The sequence below is a fragment of the Hyla sarda genome, chromosome 4 (assembly GCF_029499605.1).
Source record: "Hyla sarda isolate aHylSar1 chromosome 4, aHylSar1.hap1, whole genome shotgun sequence".
In the NCBI taxonomy this organism is placed as follows: domain Eukaryota; kingdom Metazoa; phylum Chordata; class Amphibia; order Anura; family Hylidae; genus Hyla; species Hyla sarda.
Window position 1 is genome coordinate 103,908,220 of NC_079192.1, and position 26,259 is coordinate 103,934,478.

The 26,259-nt window shown below is 44.0% G+C and overlaps 1 protein-coding gene across 1 annotated transcript in view; it reads right to left on the bottom strand.

Moving 5' to 3' along the window:
* Nucleotides 1-26,259, bottom strand: part of ARRDC4 (arrestin domain containing 4) — a 94,515-nt gene that overhangs the window by 40,019 nt on the left and 28,237 nt on the right. Inside the window, exon 3 of the mRNA XM_056571846.1 lies at nt 8,655-8,802. Coding sequence (XP_056427821.1) covers nt 8,655-8,802 — 148 coding nt within the window. The remainder of the gene's footprint in view (nt 1-8,654; nt 8,803-26,259) is intronic.

Consider the following 26,259-nt stretch of genomic DNA (forward strand, 5'->3'; position numbering starts at 1 on the left):
TCCTCCTCTCATAAATGTAAACTGTACGTACACCTACGTGGTGTACATTTTTTTCCCTGTTAAATTTATTTTTGGCCTAGTTACTGTGAAAGGCAAGCCAAAGCTACACACTTGTTTTTATAGCCTAATACGGTTTGCAGCGGAGCGTGTTGTCCTTCTCTCATTAGTGTATAATGTATGTACACCTACGTGGTGTATGATTTTGTTCCTGTTAAAGTCATAAGGGCCTAGTTACTGTGAAAGGCCAGCCAAAACTACACACCTGCTTTTGTAGCCAAATACAGTTTTAAGCGTAGTGGAGCGTATAGTCCTCCTCTCATAAGTGTAACATATACGCTCTCAGCTGGAGTATAAGTATGTCAAGGCAGAGAAATGTCTGGATGTGCACAGAGGAATGGCAGAGGCCTAAATGCATCAGGTGCAGGCAGAGGTCGCAGCAGACTAGCGGCGAGTGGCAGCAGCAGTCGCAGCAAGAGGACAGTCAGCAACTACTGACCAGCCAAGAATCGGAGGAGACATCCACCGCTTCCTCCGCTAGGCAGGCAAGTAATGATGAGGAGAGTGGCGTAAAAGGTGGTGTTGTCAGCGTTCAGGCTCCAGCAGATGACACTGTTGAAGAACCTGAGGAGGACATTAGTGACGTGCAGACACAATTCGATAATGATGAAGCCGATCGCACTTGGGAACCGGGTGCAGAAGGGGCTTCATCATCATCAGGAGAAAAGGGTTGCAGGTTGCCCGTGAGGCAGCAGCTGAGTCAGCAAGGTGGTAGCATGGTTGACAGTCAGCATGGTGGCAGAAGTGGGAAGTCTGGAGCCAAATGTGCCTGGGGTAGGCCACCTGCTTTGCGGCAGCCTACCTTCCCGGGAGGTAGTGGAACAGGGGTAACTGGAGTCGGCGGCAGTAGCAGTCAGTCAGACTGTTGGAGGGAAAATCTGCTACTCGGCGGTGTGGCAGTTTTTCATAAAGCATCTGGAGGAGGTTAACATGGCCACATGCAAGATGTGTCGGCAGAAGGTGAAGCGTGGCCAGGATCCCAATGTTGGCAACATGGCCCTGCGTCAACATATGCAGCATCACCATGAAGCTGCCTGGGAGAACCGTGGCTCTGATGCGGTGGTCCAGCCTGCTGCATCACCCAGTGGCAAGCCACTCCCTGTTTCAGCCAGCCAAGGCTCCACCATCTCAGCCGAAGGGAGCTGTGTGTCATACCCATTTTATGTCTGTCCAGATGCTTCTGCTCGTCCTACTTTGAGTCAGTCATTCCGCCAGCAATCCATTACCGAAGCCATGTCCGAGAGACAACAGAATGCAACCACTCATCCAACGGTTCAGAAGCTGAATGTGCTCCTGTTCAAGTTGTTGGTGCTGCAGTCTCTCCTTTCTCAAGTGGTGGACTCTGCACATTTCAGAGAACTGATTGCTTGTGCCGAGCCAAGGTGGAGAGTCCCAAGCCATTTATTTGTGAAAAAGGCAGTACCAGCCCTGCACAATTATGTGGAACAGAAGGTGGGCCAGTCCTTGATCCTGTCGGTGTGTACCAAAGTGCACGGTAGCACTGACGTGTGGAGCTGTAAATATGTTAAGGGACAATACAGGTCCTTTACAGCCCAGTGGGTGAATGTGGTTCCTGTAAAGCCACAACAACAACTTGGACAGATCTCGCCACTTCCGCCTCCACAGTCCCAGCCTCCACTGCATGGACAAGTCTCAGTGCCCCTCCAGCATATCATGTGTGCAGGGCACGGCGGTGTCACGCTGTTCTTCAATTGGTTTGTCTTGGCGAACTGAGTCAGCCAGGGGAGGAACTGCTAAAAGTGCTTCATCAGGAAATCGAAACCTTGCTTACTCAACAAAAACTAGAAATGGGAACCATTGTGACCGACACCAGGAAGAACATCTTGTCTGCGCTGCGACAAGGAAGCGTGAGACATGCTCCCTGCATAGCATACGTGTTTAATCTGGTTGTCAAGTCTGGTTTCTGAAGGGTTCCCCCCCACTGCAAGACATTCTTACAATGGGAAGGAAACTTTGCATGCACTTTAGCCACTTGTACACCGCAAAACATACCCTCCTTGAGCTGCAGGGTTAGAACGGCATCCCCTAATATTGTCTGATATGCAACATTTCCACCCGTTGGAATTCCACCCTCCATATGTTGGACTGACTAGACGGACCTAGAGCAGGACCTGAACCAGCAGGTGGTGGCATAGCTTGACATGACCCTGCCAACATACCCTGAAGATCCGCTGGACTTCTGGGCAGCCAAACTTGATTTATGGCTGCAACTAGCAGATTTTGCCCACTAAAAGCTGTCCTGCCTGGCCAGTAGTGTGCTATTGGAGCGGGTGTTTAGTGTGGCAGGGGCCATAGTAACCCCAAGGAGAACTCGTCTGTCCACCAAAAATGTGGAGAGACTGACTTTTATCAAGATGCATCAGGCATTGGTGAGTGGAAATCCTGGCTGATCCATGCCTGGTTCATCAGAGTAGATTGACCATGGTGCCACACCAACACTTCACAAATATGGATAGTGCAAAACATATTTAAAGGTGCTGCTCCCCAGTTACAGAAATTCCTCCTCATCAGACCACAAGCTGATGCCACCTCCAGGCTGTGTAATTCTGCCACCACATGTTCTCATGCTGTTGACACCTCCAAGGTGTGTAATTTTGCCGCCATATGTTCTCCATTTGCTGATGCCACATCCAGGCTGTGTCATTATGCCACCATACGGTCTCATCATGCTGATGCCACCTCCACACTGTCATTCAGCCACTATATGGTCTCCTCATGATGTGGCCAACTCCACGCTATGTCATTCAGTCACTATATGCTATCGTCACCTCCAGGCTGTGTCCTTCAGCCACTATATAGTCTTCTCATGCTGCTGCCACCTCCAGGCTGTGTCATTCTGCTGCCATTTGGTCTCCACTGGCTCATGTCTGTTTTTTTAGCTTTTTGATCAAAATAAATTCATATAAAACTAAAATTTTTTCAGAAAAATCTGCTAATAGAACAAATTAAATTTCTAATAAAATTCAATCATCGCTAGTCCTCATATGTTATATCTGGAATTACCACAAGAATCCAAAGAAACAGGTTGGAGCGAGAAAATTAAACTGATTAAAGGAAACATTCAGTTTGATACTCAGTTTTGCAGTACCCACCATGCTTACTTACATGTGCATGGCTTGATAGTTTCAACAAGCATTTTATACCAGCAGGATCTACCCAATAGCCCTCCCGGGTCAGGCCTGCACCACTGAGAGTGAGTACAAACTGACACACTACTCTAAAATTGTGCAGCTTTGCAGCCTACATAGGCTGCTGCCACCACCAGATTGTGTTGCCATATGGTCTCCTCACACTGCTGTCACATCCAGGCTCTATTATAGTTCCGCCCTATGGTCTTGTCATGCTGCTGCCACCTCTAGGCTCTTTGTTATATTGATCTTGTAGTTTGCCAGGTTTTTTTCAAAGAAGCCGCTTCGGGCACCCGGGACACTCAGTCAAAAGCATGGGGGGGCTGAGAGGCGGGGGCTGGTACAAGTGGTAGCTGGCCTCGCAACAGACAACCAGGTAGATTTTAAGATACAAGTATGCGCTTTTTCACTGCTGCAACTTATAACAATATGCATCCACTCATCCAACGGCGCAGAAGCTGAATGTGCTCCATTCCAAGTTGCTGGTACTGCAGTCCCTCCCTTTTCAAGTGGACACTCATGTCATGTCATGAGCATGGAGGGTGCACTGAGAGGAAGGGGCTGGGTCATGCGGTAGCTGGCCACGTGGGTGACCACCAGCTCGATTTTAAGATACAACTAGGAGCTTTTCTATATAGTTTACACTGCAGCAATTATACACTATTGGAGCTGGAATTACTGCGGCTGCTGGCACTTGACATGCCAGGTCCTCAAAAAAAGATTTAAAGTTTGCTCATACCAATTACCAGGCTCTGTCATTGTGCGGCAGTGATTCTAATAGCGACGCCTCTGATATGCATGTCATACTGAATAACAGTATTATTTCACTAACACAGCACACTCCTTATGCTTGTTATGACATGGCAAAGTTTTCTATACCCCTATTGAGGCTCTCTGTAGCCCAGAAAAAAAGCCATTTTCACCACAAATAAATTCAAATCGGAACACATTTTTTCAGAAGATTCGAATCGGCCAAATTGAATTTTCCAAAACTTTGCTCATCTCTATTCCAGACCAAGTCAACCCCTCCATGGCAATGTTTAGGTAGATAGCGCATGTCAAAGTAACATCTCATAAATGCCAGGACTCAAGGTTTCCCAGCAAAAATGTGGCTGATTGGAGGAAGATGAAGGTCTTAAAAGGGGTACTCCGCCCCTAGACATCTTATCCCCTATCCAACTGATGGCTGTGACGTCACGAGCGGGGTGTGGACGTGACGCCACAAACCTCCATCCTGAATTGCCAGTCATCTGGCACGGACCGAAGTTTGCTCCGTGCAACGGATGTCTGGGGTGCCACAGCAGAGATCGCAGGGGTCACCAGTGGCAGGACCCCCCCAATCAGACATCTTATCCCCTATTCTTTGGATAGGAGATAAGATGTCTAGGGGCGAAGTACCCCTTTAAGGTCATCATACATTTCCAATAACTAATGGCAGTTACACAACTCTCCAAACTTCCCATAAACAAGAATGTTGGGCACGGAAAATGTTCACGTGATGTCTATGGGAAAGGGTAAGCCGCAGCTATGGCTTATCCCTCAAAGAACAAAAAGGGTAAGGTGTTTTAGAAGGACCAACATTTCAATCTCTCTGGAACTTATCTTCTGGCTGGTGTAGTGAAGAAGAAAAGCGTGTCCCTTAGCTGAATGTGACCCAAGCAGCTGTTCAAAGTGCTTAGTCATCAAAAGCACTGTCAGTCCACACACTCTTAACTCAACCATTAAAAACGCCTCTGTTTACCTAAACATATCGATCCCCCTGCAATCTCTTGAGTATGTACTGGTGTTTGTGCCTGCATTGTCATACGTTAAAGAGTACCTGTCATCGAATTATATATTTTCTAAACTAACTTAGATTAGATTCCATAACTACTCCTAACACCACTCCTGCCCTTACATTTTTTATCCAAACTTTAAAAATCTGTGTATCATACCTTTCCGTTGCTCACATTGTGTGAGCTCCTGGCAAGAGAAAGTGATGTGAGGTCACTGAAGCCTGTGAGAGCTGTGCTTCCCCATGCCCGCAATCACTTCCTGAATTTGGTCTCCTGCCTGGCTTGGAGGAGACCAAACTATCTGTTTGACTTGCAGCAGGGAACAGAACAGAGCCACCTAGTGGCTGTTTTTTCAATTCCATTAAAAACATTGAAGGTTGGGAATTTCAACAGCAAAGAAATAGCAAAGTTTCTTATAATTACATAAGGAACAGCATATTAAAAGTTTAGTTTGGGGACAGGTACTCTTTAAGTAACGGCAGTGCAAGGCACTGGACTGTCCTATTCATGTATGGCGATACAGTGATACTCATTTAAGTGGCAGTGAAGCTCACTCGAGTCCCACAGCCCCATTATACAGCTGCTCTTGGGGGGCTTTGACTCTGGCCATAGCCGATCTAATTTTATTGCCCTTTAACAATACAAATCTGGATTACCCATTTAGACTACGAACAAACAACTTTTAAATGGCTTTTTTGGGGGCTGAAAAGTGCCACAATTTTTTGTGTGGGGTTCGTTTTTTAACCCCTGAAGGACGAACCCATTTTTACCTCAATGACCAGGCTCTTTTTTTTTTTTGACATGTATCTCTTTAAATGGTAATAACTTCATAACGCTTTTTCTGAGCAGAGCGATTGTTTTTTCGTGTCATACTGTACTTTATATAAGGGGTGCATTTTTGTTGACACATGAAGCATTTTTTGTGAAAAACTTCAAAATAATGTGAAAAATTGGAAAATTTCTGGCATTAAAATTTTTTTTTTTAATGGTGTACACTGTGCCATGAAAGTGATGTTATATTTATTCTGTGGGTCAGTACGATTATGGCAATACCCATTTTATATAGCTTTCTATGTTCTTTTTCCTTTTCTGAGCAAAATTCTTTTTCTGCCATCCATTTTCCAACAGCCGTAACTTTTTTATTTTTCGTCTGACGCCATTGAGTAAGGGCTTATTTTTTGCAGGATGAGCTGCATCATTTTTGTGCTATGTGCTACCTTTTGATCTTTTTTATTCCGCTATTTGTACCAAAATTGGCGAATTTTGCCCTTTTTTCTATATTTTTTTACGGCGTTCACCATGCGGGACAATTTACATTATAGTTTTATAGTATATGTCATTACGGACGTTGCAATAACTATCATGTATATGATTTGTGTTTTTGATCTTTTTTGGTGATAATACAGGGCTTTTATTGGGAAAGGGGCATTTTTTTAATTTTTTTTAACACTTCATATTTTTAATGGTAGAACTTTTTATGAAAATTTTTACAGGTTATACTATGCTGCCAAACATTTGTACTGCAGCACAGTATGACCTGATGAGCTGCACACACTACAGCCTGTGCGATCCAGCCTCTGGCTGGATCTCACAGGCTTCCATAGCAGTCAGACAGGAGGTCATGATCTGACCTCCTGCTGCCATAGCAAACAACGGCGACCCGCGATCGTATTGTGGTGCCGGCATTGGTGAACAGGGGGAGAGCGCTCACCCTGTCGATACCATAGATGCCGTGATCAGGATTGATCACGGCATCTAGGGGGTTGATGCTGCCAGGACCGGCGTGATCAAGGCTCTGGCAGCTGTGGCGGGACTCAGGCTGTGATTAACAGCCTGGTCCTGTCCCCGATCTCCTGCGCTGCCGGCGGCAGTGCCGGAGATCGCTAGGACATATGCATACGTCCAGTTGCGCGAACGTGTCGGATGCTTGGACATATGCATACTTCCTACAGCGGGAAGGGGTTAATAGTGTGTATTATTATTTTTTTTTTCCAAAGTAAAGGTTTTATTAAGTTTAAAAAAAATACAAAAAAATATACAAATATAAACACATTTGTAAAATGGCAACATGAATGCGAGGCCACATAAGAGAAAGTAAACAAGAGCCATAATGGCTCATAACACTAAGCACTAACAGTTAGGAATAGTGTGAATTATTATGGCTGTTTATGTTCTGCATTTTTCTTATTACAAGTTATGTGACATTTTCTGCCCCTACCCCCACCCACAGAAGTCTATGTAAAGAAAAATGCCACAATTTCTTATAGCAATAACCAGAACATGCTGTGTTTTTTAAAAACTTAGCCTGAAAATAAAAATAAAGGGTGAAAAACATCAAAACAAACAGATACCATGTGGGCTAAGGTGTTTTTTTTTATTTTTTATCTTTATTTACCTATTGATTGATTCCCAGCTAACATCTGGCTGCAGAGTTTTAAGCAAAAAAAATAAATAAATAAAATAAAAAAGCCATGGTGCGAGTATGTTTTTTGGAAAACTTTCTTTTTATCTGGCTGCAGCAGTGTCCTTTCTTTATCAGCGATTGTTCTACTGTGACTCCCTAAGGGTCTATTCACACGGCAGAATTTCTGCTTGCGGAATTCTGCCTCAAATTAAAACCCATAGACCTCTATGGGATTCCGCACTTCCATTAGCGGGATTCCGCAATCGGAAATTCAGAAGTGTGAATGGGAGTGCAAAATCCCATTGAATCCCAGGAAACCTGGGGAATATGAGCTGCGGGGGAACGGGATAGGTAAGTATTGCTTGTTTGTTAATTTCCCATCATGCCCAGAAACATATAAAAAAAACGACTACCCTCAGCTTGCCTCCAAATAAAAATAGGTAATGCAAAATAAAAAAGGCTAAGGGGTGAATACCTTTTATTGACACTGTGCAATGCCTACAAGTCATAGAGTTTGTAAAGTTTCTTTTATATTAAAGAAAAAAAAAAGAAAGAAAAAAGATTCTGTGAGATTTTATGTCAAATTGGTGTTGTTTAAAATTGGCTTCAACTGCCAGAGTATTTTTCTGTGATGATATCATTCATATTTAAATACCGAACCATTAGGCTCCTGTATAGCTGTCATGAAAGTGCAAGGTATAATTGTATATTATTTTGATAAAATTGGTGCAGATAAAAGAATAAAGCTCATTAGCTCCACATCTCGCCACTGTGTTGTTACTCAAGCTCTGATCCTCCCTGCCATACTATGTATTTGCAGTCATTATGGAGTTCAATGCTTTAATGTGATCCAATTTGCCATTAGGGCATGATAGCTGAAAGGATTCCGCCAGCAGCTGCATACACTTACTTAGTGGTAGAAAATGGCATGAAAAATGGATGGATACGTGACATATAATGGTCTGCGTTAGATAGCAGACCAGCAATGATTAATAATAAGTCTCCCATAATTATGTCTTCTGCAGCTGTCATTATTCACGTTTAGGACAGCGAGCCTCACAAATGTAGGCTCTGCAGTAAATGGGACTGCGTGATGTAGAGCTAATAAAACAAATTGGCACACCTGCATACATTACCAGCGCAGATACCAACTGCAGACAGATAGAAGGACTTGCTATGATAAAGTAAACACACAAATAACATGGAGTCATCTGGAGAGAAGTATGTTACGTAGAAGAAAAAATAAATTATTGTTAACAGGATTCTTACCAGCAGCGGTGGGGAGTTGACATCTATACGATTGGTGATCCGCAGCTCCCGGTGGACACTGTAAGCAGGCAATAGTGGTCTTTCCAAAACTGCCGTGAGTTCATAATGTACCCTGCCATATCTGCCAGAAAAAGAGGTAACCAGTGGCCTAGAAGTAACAAAAACAGGAACAGGTTATTAAAAGGAACAATACACTTAAATTACATACAGTTGTTTTAGGCTGACTGAGTCAATGATTGGCAGGTAGTTTAGAAAAATCACCAATGTTCACTACTTTTCTATCTGTGAACCTTTAAATACTGTGATTTTTACATATTGTACTGTGCACTTATCATTTTTCAGTAGCTAACTTTAGATTTCATTTGGCGTGGTCAAGCAAAAAACTTTTAACATGTTGTAGTATCTGTAGTAACCAAGCGCGTACTCTCCCAGCTCTGTGCAATGTGACCGAGACAGACACCCTGCTGCGCTTCTCCCCAACACATTCTTGTGATCTAAACTTATTACCTGTCACTATGACGTGTGAAAAGTTTTTTTTTTTATTTTTTTTTTAAGAGACAGGTAAAATTTTAACCACTTACTGACTGCCAGTAGATTTTGCTGATGGGCAATTAAAGGGGTACTCCACTGGCCAGCATTCAGAACTTAATGTTCCAAATGCTGTTTTCATGCTGCGGGATTGGCCACGCCCCTCAATGCAAGTATATGGGAGGGGGCGTGATGGCCAACACGCCCCCTTCCATTGACTTGCATTGAGGGGTGTGTGGCCATCAGGGCACAAGGGGTGTGGTCAACCCCTACAGGGCGAAAACAATGTTCAGAACATTTAGTTCTGAACGCTGGCCAGTGGAGTACCCCTTTAACTCTGCATGGCTGTTTCAAACTTCTCCAGGCTGCCAGCATTTTACAAAACAAACAGGACTTACCTGCTCTCACTCCCCTTGTGTCTCTTCTATCCCACTCCCTGCCTTTGCAGCAATTACCTCGGTGGTGATTGGCTGAGAAGCAGTATGATGTATTCGGCCCCAGCACCTGAAAGAAGACCGTGGCTGCATACATCACACTGCTGCTTAACCCATCACCTTTCCGAGGCAGGCTGGGACTGGCGATTAGCTGAGCCCCAGTGTGACCACCGGCAACCAGGAAGAGGATCTCTGCAGAGGCCTGAGCGGGATACCGGATGCACTAAGAGTGGTGACAGGTAAGTCCTGTTAGTATTTTTTTTTTTTTTTAATGCCAGCAGTCTGTGAAAGTTTGAAAAAAAAAAATGTTTGTATCCCAGATTTCTCCTTTAAGCACATCACAAACTAGAGCTTGTTATCAGGATTATGAACATGAATATTTTTTTAATCTCCAATTTACTTTCCTGTGCTAAGATATAAGCCTTTTTATCAGGGATGAGCACAGACAGACATTTTGGGGGAAAATATAAAAGGCACTACTCAGTGATTATTTAAAAATGTTTGTTAAAAAAACATTAAAAGCAAATCTGTCAGCAGTTTTGAGGTAGATAAACTGCTGACAGCCCTAAATAACCGCAGAAGGTTAGTGGTTTGCTTTGCATGACCGAGAAAACACCATTTTAACTCTTAAGAGATAATAGCCATACATTTTTCGACTTTCCACCTTCAGACCCACAGAAGGGTTGTTGTTTTTTGCACCACCAATTGTACTTTTTAAGGACATCACTCATTTTACCACAAAATCTATGGTAACACACAAAAAAAAAAAATGTTTAGGCAAAATAAAAAAAAATTAAAAACAAACAAACGTCATTTTGCAACTTTTGGGAGCTTTTGTTTCTACGCAGTGCAATTCCTGGTAAAAATGTTACCTTATCTTTATACTGTAGGTCCATACAATTACAACAATACCCAATTTAGATTTGGTTTTGTTTTCTTTTACTTTTAAAATTCATATATTTTTTTTTGTACTAACATGAATATGCGTAACCCCTTAAGGACCCAGACCATTTTCACCTTAAAGAAGATATCCAGTGCTGAAAACCTAAGGGTAGGGGATAAGTTTCAGATTGCGGGGGGTCCGACAACTGGGGTCCCCCGCGATCTCCTGTACGGGGCCCTGGCAGCCCGCGGGAAGGGGGCATGCTGACCACCGCATGAAGCGGCACTCAATACAACTCTATGGCAGAGCCTGAGCGCTGCGTTAGGCTATCTCCGGCTCTGCCATAGCGCTGTATTGAGGGGACGTGTCGGCCGCCACTTTGTGTGGTGGTCGACACCCGTTATCTGGCCAGGGAGCTGGGCCCCATACAGGTGATCGCGGGGGCCCCCAAAGGTCGGACCCCCCCTCGATCTGAAACTTATCCCCTATCCTTAGGATATGGGATACGTTTTTCAACACAGGACTACCGCTTTAAAGGGGTACTCCGGTGAAAACCTTTTTTCTTTTAAATCAACTTGTGGTTGATTTTGTAAATTACTTCTATTAAAAAATCTTAATCCTTCCAGTACTTATTAGCTGCTGAATGCTACAGAGGAAATTCCTTTCTTTTTGGAACACTGATGACATCACGAGCACAGTGCTCTCTGTTGACATCTCTGTCCATTTTAGCAACCATGCACAGCAGATGTATGCTAAGGTCAGCATGGTGGCTCAGTGGTTAGCACTGCTGCATTGCAGTGCTCGGGACTTGGGTTCAAATCCCACTATGGACAACAATAAATAAAGCATTATTATTATTATTATAATAACGTCAGCAGAGAGAAATGTGCTCGTGATGTCATCAGAGAGGATTCCAAAAAGAAAAGAATTTCCTCTGTAGTATTCAGCAGCTAATAAGTACGGGAAGGATTAAGATTAATGGAAGTAATTAATAGAAGTAATTTACAAAATATGTTTAACTGCCACCAGTTGATTTAAAAGAAAAAAGGTTTTCACCGGAGTACCCCTTTAAGGACCCGAGCATTTTTTGCACATCTGACCACTGTCACTTTAAGCATTAATAACTTTGGGATGCTTTTACATATTCTACTTTATCATAGTGGTACATTTTCGTTGATAATTGCATCATTCTTGGTGAAAAATTCCAAAATGCCATGAAAAATTTGACAATTGTAGCATTTTTCTAACTTTGAAGCTCTCTACTTGTAAGGAAAATAGACATTCCAAATACATTTTATATTGATTCACATATACAATATGTCTACTTTATGTTGGCATCATAAAGTTGACATGTTTTAACTTTTGGAAGACATCAGAGGGCTTCAAAGTTCAGCAGCAATTTTCAAATTTTTCACGAAATTTTCAAAATCCGACTTTTTAAGGGACCAGTTCAGTTTTAAAGTGGACTTGAAGGGCCTTTATATTAGAAATACCACATAAATTACCCCACTATAAAAACTGCACCCCTCAAAGTATTAAAAATGACATTCAGAAAGTTTAACTCTTTAGCAGCAAAGTGAAGGAGAAAATTCAGAATCTTCATTGTTTTTTTACACTCGCATGTTCTTGTAGACCCAGTTTTTGAATTTTTGCAAGGGGTAATAGGAGAAAAAGTCCCCCAAAAATTGTATCCCATTTTTTTTGAGTAAGGAAATACCTCATATGTGGATGTAAAGTGCTCTGTGGGTGCACTAGAGGGCTCAGAAGGAAGGAGCGACAATGGGATTTTGGAGAGTGAATTTTGCTGAAATGGTCTTCGGGGGGAATGTCACATTTAGGAAGCCCCTATGGTGCCAGAATAGCAAAAAAAAAAAAAAAAAAACACACATGGCATAATATTTTGGAAACTACACCCCTCAAGGAACATAACAAGGTGTACATTGGGCCTTAACACCCCACAGGTGTTTGACAATGTTTCATTAAAGTCGGATGTGTAAATAAATTTAAAAAATTGCACTAAAATTGCTGTTTTCCCCCCCAAATTTTAAATTTTTACAACAGATAGTAGGAGAAAACGCCCCCCAAAATTTGTAACCCCATTGAAATACCCCAGGTGTGGACGTCAAGTGCACTGCTGGCACACTACAATGCTCAGAAGAGAGCTTTTGGAGAGAGAATCTGGTTGGAATAGAAGTCAGGATCACATGTGGGGGGGGTGGGGGGGGGGGGGGGGTGGTCCACTGTTCTTGCACTATGGGAGCTTTGAAAATGCACATGGCCTTCAATTCTGGACAAATTTTCTCTCCAAAAGCCCAATGGCGCTCCTTCTGTTCTGAGCATTGTAGTTTGCCCGCAGAGCACTTTACATCCACATGTAGGGTATGTTCTTACTCAGAAGAAATGTGGTTCAAAATTTTGGGGGGCTTTTTTTCCTATTTTCCCTTGTGAAAATTAAAAATTTAGGGTAACCAGCATTTTACTTAAACATTTTTTTATTTTATTTTCCCATCCAATTTTAACAAAAATTCGTCAAACACCTGTGGAGTGTTAAGGCTCATTATACCCTTGTTACTTTCCGTGAGGGGTGTAGTTTCCAAAATTGGGTCACACATGGGTATTTTTTTGCGTTTATGTCAGAACCGCTGTAAAATGAGCCACCCCTGTGCAAATCACCAATTTAGGCCTCAAATGTACATAGTGCGCGCTCACTCCTTAGCCCTGTTGTGCGTCCGAAGAGCATTTTACTCCCACATATGGGGTATTTCCATACTCAGGAGAAATTGTATTACAAATTTAAGGGTCGTTTTTTTCTTCCCTTTTACCTCTTGCGAAAATAAACAGTATGGGGCAACACCAGCATGTTAGTGTAAAATGTTTTATTTTCTTACACTAACAGGCTGGTGTAGACCCCAACTTTTCCTTTTCATAAGGGGTAAAAGGAGAAAAAGCCCCCCAAAATTTGTAACGCAGTTTATCCCGAGTATGGAAATACCCCATATGTGGCCTTAAACTGCTTCCTTGAAATACGACAGGGCTCCGAAGCGAGAGAGCGCCATGCGCATTTGAGAACTAAATTAAGGATTGCATAGGGGTGGACATTCTACGCCAGTGATGCCCAAACAGGGTACCTCCAGCTGTTGCTAAACTCCCAGCATGCCAGAACAGTCAATGGCTGTCCATAAATACTGGGAGTTATTGTTATGCAACCGCTGGAGGCTCCTTTTTAGAAACACTGCCGTAAAATATGTTTTTCATTTTTATTGGGGGGGGGGGGGGTGTAAGGCGGTGTATATGTAGGGTTTTACCCTTTATTATGAGTTAGTGTAGTGTAGTGTTTTTAGGGTACATTCACAAGGAAGGGGGTTTATGGAGAGTTTCCCGCTAGGAGTTTGCCGCAGCTCAAACTTGAAGCAGTAAACTCACTGTGAACCAGCTTTTTTGAATGTACCCTTTACCCCTTGGGGGGAGGGGGCAAACCTCCAACTGTTGCCAATCTACACTCCCAGCATGCACTGACAGATCGCACATTCTGAGAGTTGTACTTTTTCAACAGCTGGAGGCACACTGGTTGTTACCTAACTCTTGTATTTTCCAACCAGTGTGCCTCCAGCTGTTGCAAAACTACAACTCACAGCATGTACTGATCGCCGTGGGGCATGCTGGGAGATTTAGTTATTCAACAGCTGGAGGTTGCACAACTCCCACAACTACAACTCCCAGCATGGCGTGACAGCCGTTTGCTGTTCATGCATGCTGGGAGTTGTAGTTTTGCAAGATCTAGAGGGCCGCAGTTTAGAGACCACTGCACAATGATCTCCAAATGGTAGCCCTCCAAATATTGCAAAACTACAAATCCCAGCATGCACAAACAGCAACCAGCTGTCTGGGCATGATGGGAATTGTAGTTTTGCAACATCTGGAGGGCTACAGTTTAGAGACCACTGTATAGTGGTATCCAAACTGTTGCCCCCCCCCCAGATGTTGCTAGGCAACAACTCACTGGCTTCCGTAGTCTGCAATAGGGAGCCGCACCTCATCGCCGCCGATAATCGAGGACAGTTCCCCCGTTCTGCCCGGACTACTGTAGGTGGGCAGAGCACGGGAACTGAACTTTAACCCCCTGTCCCCGATTTGCTATTGGTCAGTCCCTTCTGACCGACCAATAGCAGGGATAGGAGGGGTGTCACCCCTGCCACCTCACTCCTATCCCTTCAGGGGGATCGGGAATGTCTTGGACAGCCCTGATCCCCCTTATTTTCCCGATCACCGGAGACCCGTAATCGCCACAGATCACCGGTCTGAATTGACAGGGGTTTGCAGGGGGTGCCTGCTGAATGATTTCAGCAGGCATCCCGGTCCGGGCCCCGCTCGGTGAGCATCGGGAACCGGAATTCCCACAGGCGTACAGGTACCAAGTACCAAGGAGCCAGGGCGTACTTGTATGCCTTGGGTCCCTAAGTGGTTAAAATTGTCCTTTTCTGACCCCTATAAAATTTTTTTTTTTACCGTATATAAGGCTGTATGAAGAATCATTTCTTTGGGCTGTGATCTGTAGTTTTTATCTGTACCATTTCTGTTTTGATGGAATTTTTTAATAAACAACTGTGCCGGAAGTTCTGACATATGCACGGTGCAGCACAATCCAATTTGAACTCAATGGGGGAGATTTATCAAAACCTGTACAGATAAGTTGCTGAGTTGCCCATAACAGGCCATTTAAAAAATGAAAGAAGCGATCTGATTTGTTGCTATGGGCAACTCAGCAACTTTCCTCTGAACAGGTTTTAATAAATCACCCCCCAATAGGACTGTGCAACAGCGGAACGTGCAGCATATTCTGGTGGATATTCCGTCATGTAAACATAGGCTTAGAGAGGTGGGGGGCATAGAGCAGTGTTTCCCAACCAGGGTGCTTGCAGATGTTGCAAAACCAACTTCCTTCATGCTTAGACAAAGGCATGCTGGGAGTTGTAGTTTTGCAACAGCTGGAGGCACCCTCGTTAGGAAACACTAGCATGGAGGATATCGAGGCTGAGGAAAAGAAGAATATGAAAGCTAAGTGGGTGGGAGCATGGAGGCTGAGGAAAAGTACACTGCTCAAAAAAATTAAGGGAACACTAAGATAACACATCCTAGATCTGAATGAATTAATCATATGAAATATTTTCGTCTTTACATAGTTGAATGTGTTGACAACAAAATCACACAAAAATTATCAATGGAAATCAAATTTATCAACCCATGGAGGTCTGGATATGGAGTCACACCCAAAATCAAAAGAGGAAAACCACACTACAGGCTAATCCAACTTTGATGTAATGTCCTTAAAACAAGTCAAAATGAGGCTCAGTAGTGTGTGTGGCCTCCACATGCCCGTATGACCTCCCTACAACGCCTGGGCATGCTCCTGATGAGGTGGTGAATGGTCTCCTGAGGGATGTCCTCCCAGACCTGGACTAAAGCATCCGCCAACTCCTGGACAGTCTGTGGTGCAACGTGGCGTTGGTGGATGGAGTGAGACATGATGTCCCAGATGTGCTCAATCGGATTCAGGTCTGGGGAACGGGCGGGCCAGTCCATAGCATAAATGACTTCCTCTTGCAGGAACGGCTGACACACTCCAACCACATGAGGTCTAGCATTGTCTTGCATTAGGAGGAACCCAGGGCCAACCGCATCAGCATATGGTCTCACAAGGGGTCTGAGGATCTCATCTCGGTACCTAATGGCAGTCAGGCTACCTCTGGCAAGCACGTGGAGAGCTGTGCGGCCCCCCAAAGAAATGCCACCCCACACCATTACTGACCCACCGCCAAACCGGTCATGCTGGAGGATGTTGCAGGCAGTAGAACATTCTCCACGGCGTCTCCAGACTCTGTCACATGTGCTCAGTGTGAACCTGTGAAGAGCACAGGACACCAGTGGCGAATCTGATAATCTTGGTGTTCTCTGGCAAATGCCAAACATCCTGCACAGTGTTGGGCTTTAAGCACAACCCCCACCTGTGGAAGTCGGGCCCTCATACCACCCTCATGGAGTCTGTTTGACCGTTTGAGTGGACACATGCACATTTGTGGCCTGCTGGAGGGGATTTTGCAGGGCTCTGGCAGTGCTCCTCCTGCTCCTCCTTGACAAAGGCGGAGGTAGCTTTCCTGTTGCTGGGTTGTTGCCCTCCTACGGCCTCCTCCACGTCTCCTGGTAGCACCTCTATGCTCTGGACACTACGCTGACAGACACAGCAAACCTTCTTGCCACAGCTCGCATTGATGTGCCATCCTGGATGAGCTGCACTACCTGAGCCACTTGTGTGGGTTGTAGACTCCATCTCATGCTACCACTAAAGTGAAAGCAGCGCCAGCATTCAAAAGTGACCAAAACATCAGCCAGGAAGCATAGTAACTGAGAAGTGGTCTGTAGCCACCACCTGCATAACCACTCCTTTACTGGAGGTGTCTTGGTAATTGCCTATAATTTCTACCTGTTGTCTGTTCCATTTGCACAACAGCATGATAAATTGATTATCAATCAGTGTTTCTTCCTGAGTGGACAGTGTGATTTCACAGAAGTGTCATTGACTTGGAGTCACATTGTGTTGTTTAAGTGTTCCCTTTATTTTTTTGAGTAGTGTATATGGAGGCTGAGGACAAGGGAGGCTATGGGGAAAGAAGACAGAGGCTTATGGGATGAGGGTATGGAGGCTGAGGAGAAAAAGGATATGGAGGCTAAGAAGGGTGAGGGCATGGAACAGTGTTTTCCAGTGTGCCTTCAGCTGTTGCAAAACTACAACTTCCAACATGCTTAGACAGATAACGGCATCCTGAGAGTTGTAGTTTTGCAACAGCTGGAGGCAGATTTCTAGTGACCCACAAGTGGCTGTCCCGTGGTTGAGGACTGACTCGGGCAGCCTGGCAGCACAGAGTGTTCGGCCCACTGGCATTCCTTTGTAATGTAAATTATGTGTATAGCCCCTTAATGACCACGGACGTAAATGTACATCCTGGTTTGGCGGTACTTCGCACACAAGGATGTACATTCACGCCCTGTGTATGACCGCGAGCATCGGAGCGGTGCTCGCGTCATACATGGCAGGTTCCGGCAACTAGCAGCAACCGGGGGCCCGCCGGTAATGGCCGACAGCCGCGATCGTGCTGATGTCCGCCAATAACCCCTCAGATGCCGTGATCAGTACAGATCCCAGCATCTGCGGAAATGTGCATGTTGAAATAGATGATCGGATCGCCCACAGCGCTGCCGTGGTGATCCGATCATCTGTAATGGCAGACGGAGGTCCCCTCACCTGCCTCAGTCCGTCTCCTGGCGTCTCCTGCTCTGGTCTGTGATCGAGCAGACCAGAGCAGAAGATAGCCGATAATACTGATCAGTGCTATGTCCTATGCATAGCACTGAACAGTATTAGCAATCAAATGATTGCTATAGATAGTCCCCTATGGGAACATAAAAAGTATTTTTTTTAAAAAGTAGAAAACTGTCAAATTAAAAAAGGTAAAAAAAAAATAAAAAATAAAAAAGTGAAAAATCCCCTCCCCCAATAAAATGAAAATTGTCAGTTTTTCCCATTTTACCGCAAAAAAGCATACAATTTTTTTATAAACATATTTGTTATTGCCGCGTTTGTAAAATGTCTGAGCTATCAAAATATAATGTTAATGATCCCGTACTGTGAACGGCGTTAACGTAAAAAAAATTAAAAAAGTCCAAAAATGCAGCTTTTTGTCGCATTTTATTACAATTTTTTTTTATAAAAAAGGTTTATATATGCAAATGCAGTATCGATAAAAAGTACAGATGATGGCGCAAAAAATGAGCCCTCATACCACCCAATATACAGAAAAAGGAAAAAGTTATAGGTGGTCAAAATAGGGAGATTTTAGATTACTGATTTTGTACAAAAAGATTTAGATTTTTTTTTAAGCGGTACAAAAATATACAAATATCTAGCCATGGGTATCATTTTAATCGTATTGACCCACAGAATAAAGAAAACATGTATTTTTTACCGTAAATTGTACAGTCAGAAAACGAAATCCTCCAAAATGTGCAAAATGGTGGTTTTCATTAAAATTTCCTTCCTAAAAATTTTTTTGGGGGGTTCGCCGTACCTTATATGGGTCTGTAGATGGAAATATAAAAGTGTTATGGAGGAAAAAATGAAAAACGCAAAAATAAAATTGGCCTGGTCCTTAAGGTCAAAATGGGCTTGGTCCTTAAGGGCATAATATAATATAAAATATTATATTTTTCTTAAAGTGAATTTGGTTGTGATTCCATGTGTGCATGTTTAATGTATTACAGTGGTCCTTCAGTATGTTGAGGGATCCGTGCAATGTAAAGTATAGGAAGCTGTATTCACCTGTCCCCACCGCTCCGGACCCGTCACCGCTGCCTGTATATTGCCCTCCATCGTTGTCGCCGCATCCCTGTGGTGTCCCTGACGCTCCGGACATCTCTGCTTCCACAGGATCCTCGCTTTCCGCTCTCCGTCATCACGTCACTACGCACACACGCCACTCCTATTGGATGATGGGCCGGCGTGCGCGCGACGTGATGACGACGATGGAGAGCGCCGGCGATGGAGGGGATCATGAAGAGGACGCGCCGGAGCCCTGAGGACACCATCACCAGAGCACACAGGACCATCACCGGAGCACACAGGGCACCGTAAACGGCTATCTGGCGGCAGCTGAAGCAGTCAGCGCTGCCAGATAGCCTTTATGCGATGGCCCCGACATACAAAAGCATCGTATGTTGATGCTGCCTTCAACATGCGATGGCCTCTGAGAGGCCATCGCATGTTGAAATTATCGTATGTCGGGGCAATTGTAGGTCGGGGGGTCACTGTACTGTGCCTTTAAAAGCAGCAAACCCCATGTGACCATGTGAGCCAATGAGACCCCTCTGTATAGTGAGGTATAGGGGAGGAGCTAGTTCACTCTAGTGTCTAGTTCAAGCTAGTTCACCTAGAGTGTGCTCCTGAGCAATAGCCCAGCTCAGGTGTGCTGAGTCATGTGTCCTGAGGCCTACATCAGTTTACTACTGGTCATCCTACAAGTGTCACTCGAGGGATGGACTGTCACCACGGTGGCACTATTCTTGTAAAAAGGAGGGCTGTGAAAAGAGATGACTTACCCTGCCCTTACACAATCTTGAAAGTGGGGAAATTGTTGAGTATACCCCAGTGCAGAGTTCCAGAGGAGACTAGGCAGCTGTGATAACCAGACCCAAAAATGCAACACAGTTACCATTTGTTTATTTCCCCTCAGAAGAAGAAAATAAAGCTGAGGAAGCAGCTGCTGCAGAACCTCTTGCCTCAACAGTGCCAGCTGCCTCTATACAGATGGTGGTTACTATAAGTCCAACTGTTTCTACTCCAGTTTGTCTGAAGTGTCCAGAACCAGCACAATTAACCCACCAGAGTGTTCTACAGGAAGAGCTGCAAGATTCCTGTCCCAGCCAAGGAGTGGTGGTGACCGCCAAAACTGGGATGGCAAGTATTCTACTTATTAAAGAAACCTGCTATGGTGAAAGAAAGTGAGACAGACTTACCCCTTCATGTGCCTTATTTGCTTCATTTGTTTTGTTTACTACCCTTTTGGAGACAAAGCCTATATTGTCAGTTCCTGTTGTTATTACTCTCTACCAGCCTGTGTAGGACATTCAACATCAATGCTCCAGGACTAATACATACCCTATACCAGCCTGTGTAGGACATTCAACATCAATACTCCAGGACTAATACATACCCTATACCAGCCTGTGTAGGACATTTGGCATCAATGCCCCAGGACTGCAACACGTTTAGTTTAAGTTCCTGCAACGTTTAAGAACTGTGCCTGGCCTTGGGCCAAGAAGTAACCAAAATGCTTACATGTGCCCGACTTATGTTGTGAACTTTACTACATATCCTTATGCCTTCCTTGTTAGTAGACACAAATGTTAGTAGACATAAATGCAAGTACCACAAAAATATTATTTTTTTTAGTTAGGATTGCCTAGTGGAGAAATTTGCATAACCTAGATAGTCTTAAACTGTGCTTATAATGTCTCCTTCCATTGTGCTTTCTTTAAATTTTTGGCAAGAATTTTGCCTAGTCAAACTAAAATTGACTTCATCCTGTTTACTCAATACCACTGTTGTAGTAGTGCTTAAAGCCAGACAGTTATAAAATGTTTTTTCACGATGTTTTCTTCTCTTCGTGTTTCATGGCGTATGTTTTAAGAGTCTCCTGAAGCACATTAGGGCCCCGAAATTCAAGGTGGCACCTTGGTAGTTAAAATTGCTGTGGATGGATGTGTCTCTATGTTGCCAGAAAGTTAAACAGGTGTGTAAATTACTTCTATATATATATATATATATATATATATATATATATATATATATATATATATCTTAATCCTTCCAGTACTTATCAGCTGCTGTTATGATCCACAGGAAGTTATTTTATTTTTGGATTTCCTTTCTGTCTGACCACATTGCTCTCTGCTGACACTTCTGTCCATTTTAGGAACTATCCAGAGTAGGAGCAAATCCCCATTGAACACTTATCTTGTTCTGAACAGTTCCTAAAATGGGCAGAGGTGTCAGCAGAGATCAGATAGAAAGGAAATCCAAAAATAAAATAACTTCCTGTGGATCATAACAGCGGCTGATAAGTACTGGAAGGATTAAGATTTATATATATATATGTAATTTACAAATCTGTTTAACTTTCTGGCACCAGTTAATTAAAACATTTTTTTTTATTAAAAATTTCCAGTGGAGTACCCCTTTAACTTCAAATGATCACATGACTACATAGAACATACATGAGATTGAAAATAAAAAAGTTTCCACACTTTTACAGTCTTTTTTCAATTTTTTTTCTGGTAGGTCTCCTATTAAAATAAATTTATTGTATTGTTTACAAAATAAAATTATGAATAAGAGTAAAAAAAATTATATATTTATTAAGTAACTAAACTAATTCATATAAAAAGTGATGGACTAAAACAATCCTCTTAATAGTTACTATTAACTCTATGGAAACCTGGTAATTGGTTCTAAAGGCACCTAAATGTCATCCAAAAATAGGAAAAAGTGAGAATTAAAGAAAAATAAGTAGATAACTAATATAGATAAAGCAAATCCTTCCATATAAAAGTAGGAAAGATCTGCTGGGAGCTGTAAATCACTGTCTATGTCAGTGTTTCCCAAGCAGGGAGCCTCCAGCTGTTGCAAAACTACAACTCCCAGCATGCCCGGACAGCCAAAGGCTGTCCGGGCATGCTGGGAGTTGTAGTTTTGCAACAGCTGGGGCCACCCTGCTTGAAAAACACTGGTCTATGTAGAGGACAGGAGCTTCTTCCAGTTGCGGATCCAGGGGGGGGGGGGGCAACGGGGCAATTGCCCCCCCCCCCCCCCCCCCCCCCCCCGAGATTGCTGTCCCCCGCCCCCTAGAATGGTGGAGCCGAAGCTGTAAGCTTCCGCTCCACCATTCACTAACCTAGGCAGTCTCACACGCTGTGAGTACACAGCGTGTGAGCTGCGGGGACGCGATCCTCTGCAGGCCGGCGCGATGACGTCACATCATCGCGCCGGCGCCCGGAAATCCCGTCCCCGCGGCCAGCATACAGTAAGTAAGAAGAGTATGCTCAGGGCCCAGGGGATTTGGGATTTGGACTATGTGCCACTGTTAAGGGCACTGTATCGGAGGGGGAGGGGGATTTAAAAACTGTGGGGGGGGGGGAGAGAAAGGGGAATTTTTAATGTGAGGTGCTGCAGGGCAAACCCCCTGTGCCCCTCACATATAATGCCCCCTGCGCTGTGCACACACATATAAATTATATGTGTGGGGGGCACAGCACAGGGGGCATTATATGTGTGGGGCACAGCACAGGGGGTATTATATGTGTGGGGCACAGCACAGGGGGCATTATATGATATATTGCCCCCTGTGCTGTGCCCCACACATATAATACCCCCTGTGCTGTGCCCCACACATATAATGCCCCCTGTGCTGTGCCCCCCACACATATAATTTATATGTGTGGGCACAGCACAGGGGGCATTATATGTGAGGGGCACAGCACAGGGGGCATTATATGTGTGGGGCACAGCACAGGGGGCATTATATGTGTGGGGCACAGCACAGGGGGCATTATATCATATAATGCCCCCTGTGCTGTGCCCCACACATAATGCCCCCTGTGCTGTGCCCCACACATATAATGCCCCCTGTGCTGTGCCCCACACATAATGTCCCCTGTGCTGTTCCCCTCACATATAATGCCTGTGCTGTGCCCCATACATATAATGCCCCTTGTTCTGTGCCCATCACATATAATGTCCCCTGTGCTGTGCCCCACACATATAATGCCCCCTGTGCTATGCCCCTCACAAATAATGCCCCATCATGCGCCCCTCATATATAATGCGCCATCATGCGCCCCTCACATATAATGCCCCCTGTCCTGTGCCCCTCACATATAATGCTTCTGTCATGTTCCCCAAACATATAATGCCCCCTGTGCTGTGCCCCTCACATATAATGCCCCCTGACTGGACAGGACAGGGGGAATTATATGTGAGGGGTGCATGATGAGGGCATTATATGTGAGGGGCAAAGAACGGGGCATTATATGTGAAGGGCACATCACGGGGCATTATATGGGAGGGGTGCATGATGGGGGCATTATATGTGAGGGGCAAAGAACGGGGGCATTATATGTGAAGGGCACAGCACAGGGGGCATTATATGTGTGGGGTATATGACAGGAGCATTATATGTGAGGGGCACAGCATGGGGAGGCATTATATGTGAGGGGCACGGCACAGGGGGCATTATATGTGAAGGGAACAGCACAGGGGACATTATATGTGAGGGGCACAGCACGGGGGGCATTATATGTGAGGGGGACACGTTTTGATCAAAAAGTGCGCTGAGAGCCATAAAAAAATTCTGATAAAAATTCTGAGTTAAAAAAAAAAACTTACATTTTTTTTCCCCTTTTTTTGATATGATGTGTCGCTGCAATCTTTGTGTTTGTATATTATATGTGAGGGGCACAGCACAGGGGGCATTATATGTGAGGGATGCATGATGGGGGCATTATATGTGAGGGGCAAAGAACGGGGAATTATATGTGAAGGGCACAGCACAGGGGGCAATATATGTTAGGGGCACAGGGCATTATTATGTGGGGGGAACAGGACGGGTCATAATTATTATATGTAGGGGCACAAGATGGGGCATTATTACTATATGTGAAGGCACAGAGTCTTTTGCATTTCAGAAGTATATTGTAGATTATGAGGAATTTCTGGGGTGGTACATTTTTTTATGGGCCACAATACATTTGGGTATTTTATTCAGAGGGTGCACTGCACAGCAAGTTATATTCAGAGAGTGCAGTGTGTGGTAGTATTAAATTTAGAGGGTAAAGTGTGTGGTAGTATTATATTCAGAGAGTGCAGTGTGTGGTAGTATTATATACAGAGGGTACAGTGTGTGGTAGTATTCTATTCAGACAGTGCAGTGTGTGGTAGTATTAAATTTAGAGGGCACAGTGTGTGGTAGTATATTCAGAGAGTGCAGTGTGTGGTAGTATTATATTCAGAGAGTGCAGTGTTTGGTAGTATTATATACAGAGGGTACAGTGTGTGGTAGTATTCTATTCAGAGAGTGCAGTGTGTGGTAGTATTAAATTTAGAGGGCACAGTGTGGTAGTATTATATTCAGAGAGTGCAGTGTGTGGTAGTATTATATTCAGAGAGTGCAGTGTTTGTTAGTATTAAATTTAGAGGGCACAGTGTGTGGTAGTATTATATTTAGATGGTGCAGTGTGTGGTAGTATTATATTCAGAGGGTACGGTGTGTGATAGTATTATATTCAGAGGGTACGGTGTGTGGCGGTATTAAATTCAGAGGGTGCAGTGTGTTGTATATTCAGGAGGTACAGTGTGTCAGAATGATATTCAGAAGGTATGTGCCAGTATTATATTCGAAGAATACAGTGTTTGGCAGTATTATAATAATTATTGTTTTCATATAGAGGATCAGAATCCGCTGACATAGTGAGGGGACGTCTGGGCATCAAGTTCTGCAGGGAGAACATTTAGCTGAAACAAGTCCCGGTGGTATGTACATCTGAATTAGATAAGGAAAGACTATAGAGAAGACGTCACCTGTAGTCACTGATGTCATTCTGTATCCTCCTGTGTGTGTCCCATCAGAGCTGTAGTCACTGAAGAAGTTCTGCAGTAATGATGGGTGAAACAACAACTCCCAGCATCCCCTTACCACTACTTAGGTCATACTGGAAGCTGTAGTTTTAAATGGTAAAAACTTCTTTAGCACTTTCCCATTCTGTGGCAATTGGTATATTTGATAATTATTCTGACATGTGAACATGGCCTAAGAGTCTTAAACAAGGTTAGGACTGTATAATACATTTAATAATATTGTAAGTTCCGTAAGCAACATCTTATTTTCTGTCTGCCAACACAAAATACTCTAATAGTGCCCCTCCCGAGACTCCACTCTGGATCCGCCCCTGGCTTCTTCAGGGTCCTGTACAGAACACAGTGTCCTAAAAAAGTAATGGAGCTGCCCTCACCTGGTGTCCAAAGGAGCAGCTAACCCTGGTACAGGTAAAGAGTACAGAACATGTAATACCTCCCTGTACTGTAGGGGGCGCTAGCAGACACCAGTCAGTGCATACGCTTCAGTAATACAGGGGTTTTACCAGTGGATGTCCATTTTGATTGGTCGGTTCTTCCAGCTATTGACACGTTTCTCAGATCTGGACTGTCCGTAGCATTGTATGTTGAGTTTGGTTTCAACTTACGATGGTCCAAAAAAGACCATTGTATGTTGAAACTATTGTATGTTGAGGCCATTGTAAGTTGAGGGATCACTATAGTTGCCACTTGCAGCTTGGAATCTGGTGACAAGGGGAGTTAGAGTTTGCGCTTGAAGGGGACCTGTTGTCAGTCCAAAAACTGAGTTTTGTAGTAGTGGTCGCCCTTATTCCAAATGTGTTTTTATTTTATTGCTGTATTCCCTGGTTCCCGAGAATTGTCAGGTGGCAGAAACTTTATTGTAAAACTAGCTGAGTACCTGGCGTTGCCCGGTTTTTCCTTCCTAATCCTTGTTGGGTCGGAAAATAAACAAAGGAGGAAGCTTTTGACTTCATATCCCGATCTCCTATCTCGACCTCCTATCTCGACCTCCTTTCCCGTCCTTCTATCCGTCCTCCTTTCCCTTCCTCCTATCTCGACCTCCTATCCAGTCCTCCTATCTCGACCTCCTATCCAGTCCTCCTATCTCGACCTCCTATCCAGTCCTCCTATCTCGACCTCCTATCCAGTCCTCCTATCTCGACCTCCTATCCCGTCCTCCTATCCCGGTCCTCCTTTCCCGGTCCTCATATCCCGACCTCCTATCCCGTCCTCATATCCCAACCTCCTAACTCGTCCTCCTATCCCAACCTCCTATCTTGACCTCTCATCCCGTCCTCATATTCCGACCTTTAATATGTGACCAGGTATTGAAATATCTCCAGCCATACGGAAGTTATGTGGGAACATACATTTCCCATTGATTTGCATGGGACTTTAAACAAAACCACCAACCCTCACAAATGGGGGTAGTTAAGGGTTAAATTAACTATCATATATTTTAAGTGGACATATCAGTAACATGTGATCAAGTATTATCGAAATATCTCCAGCCGTTTGGAAGTTATGCAGTAATATATATTT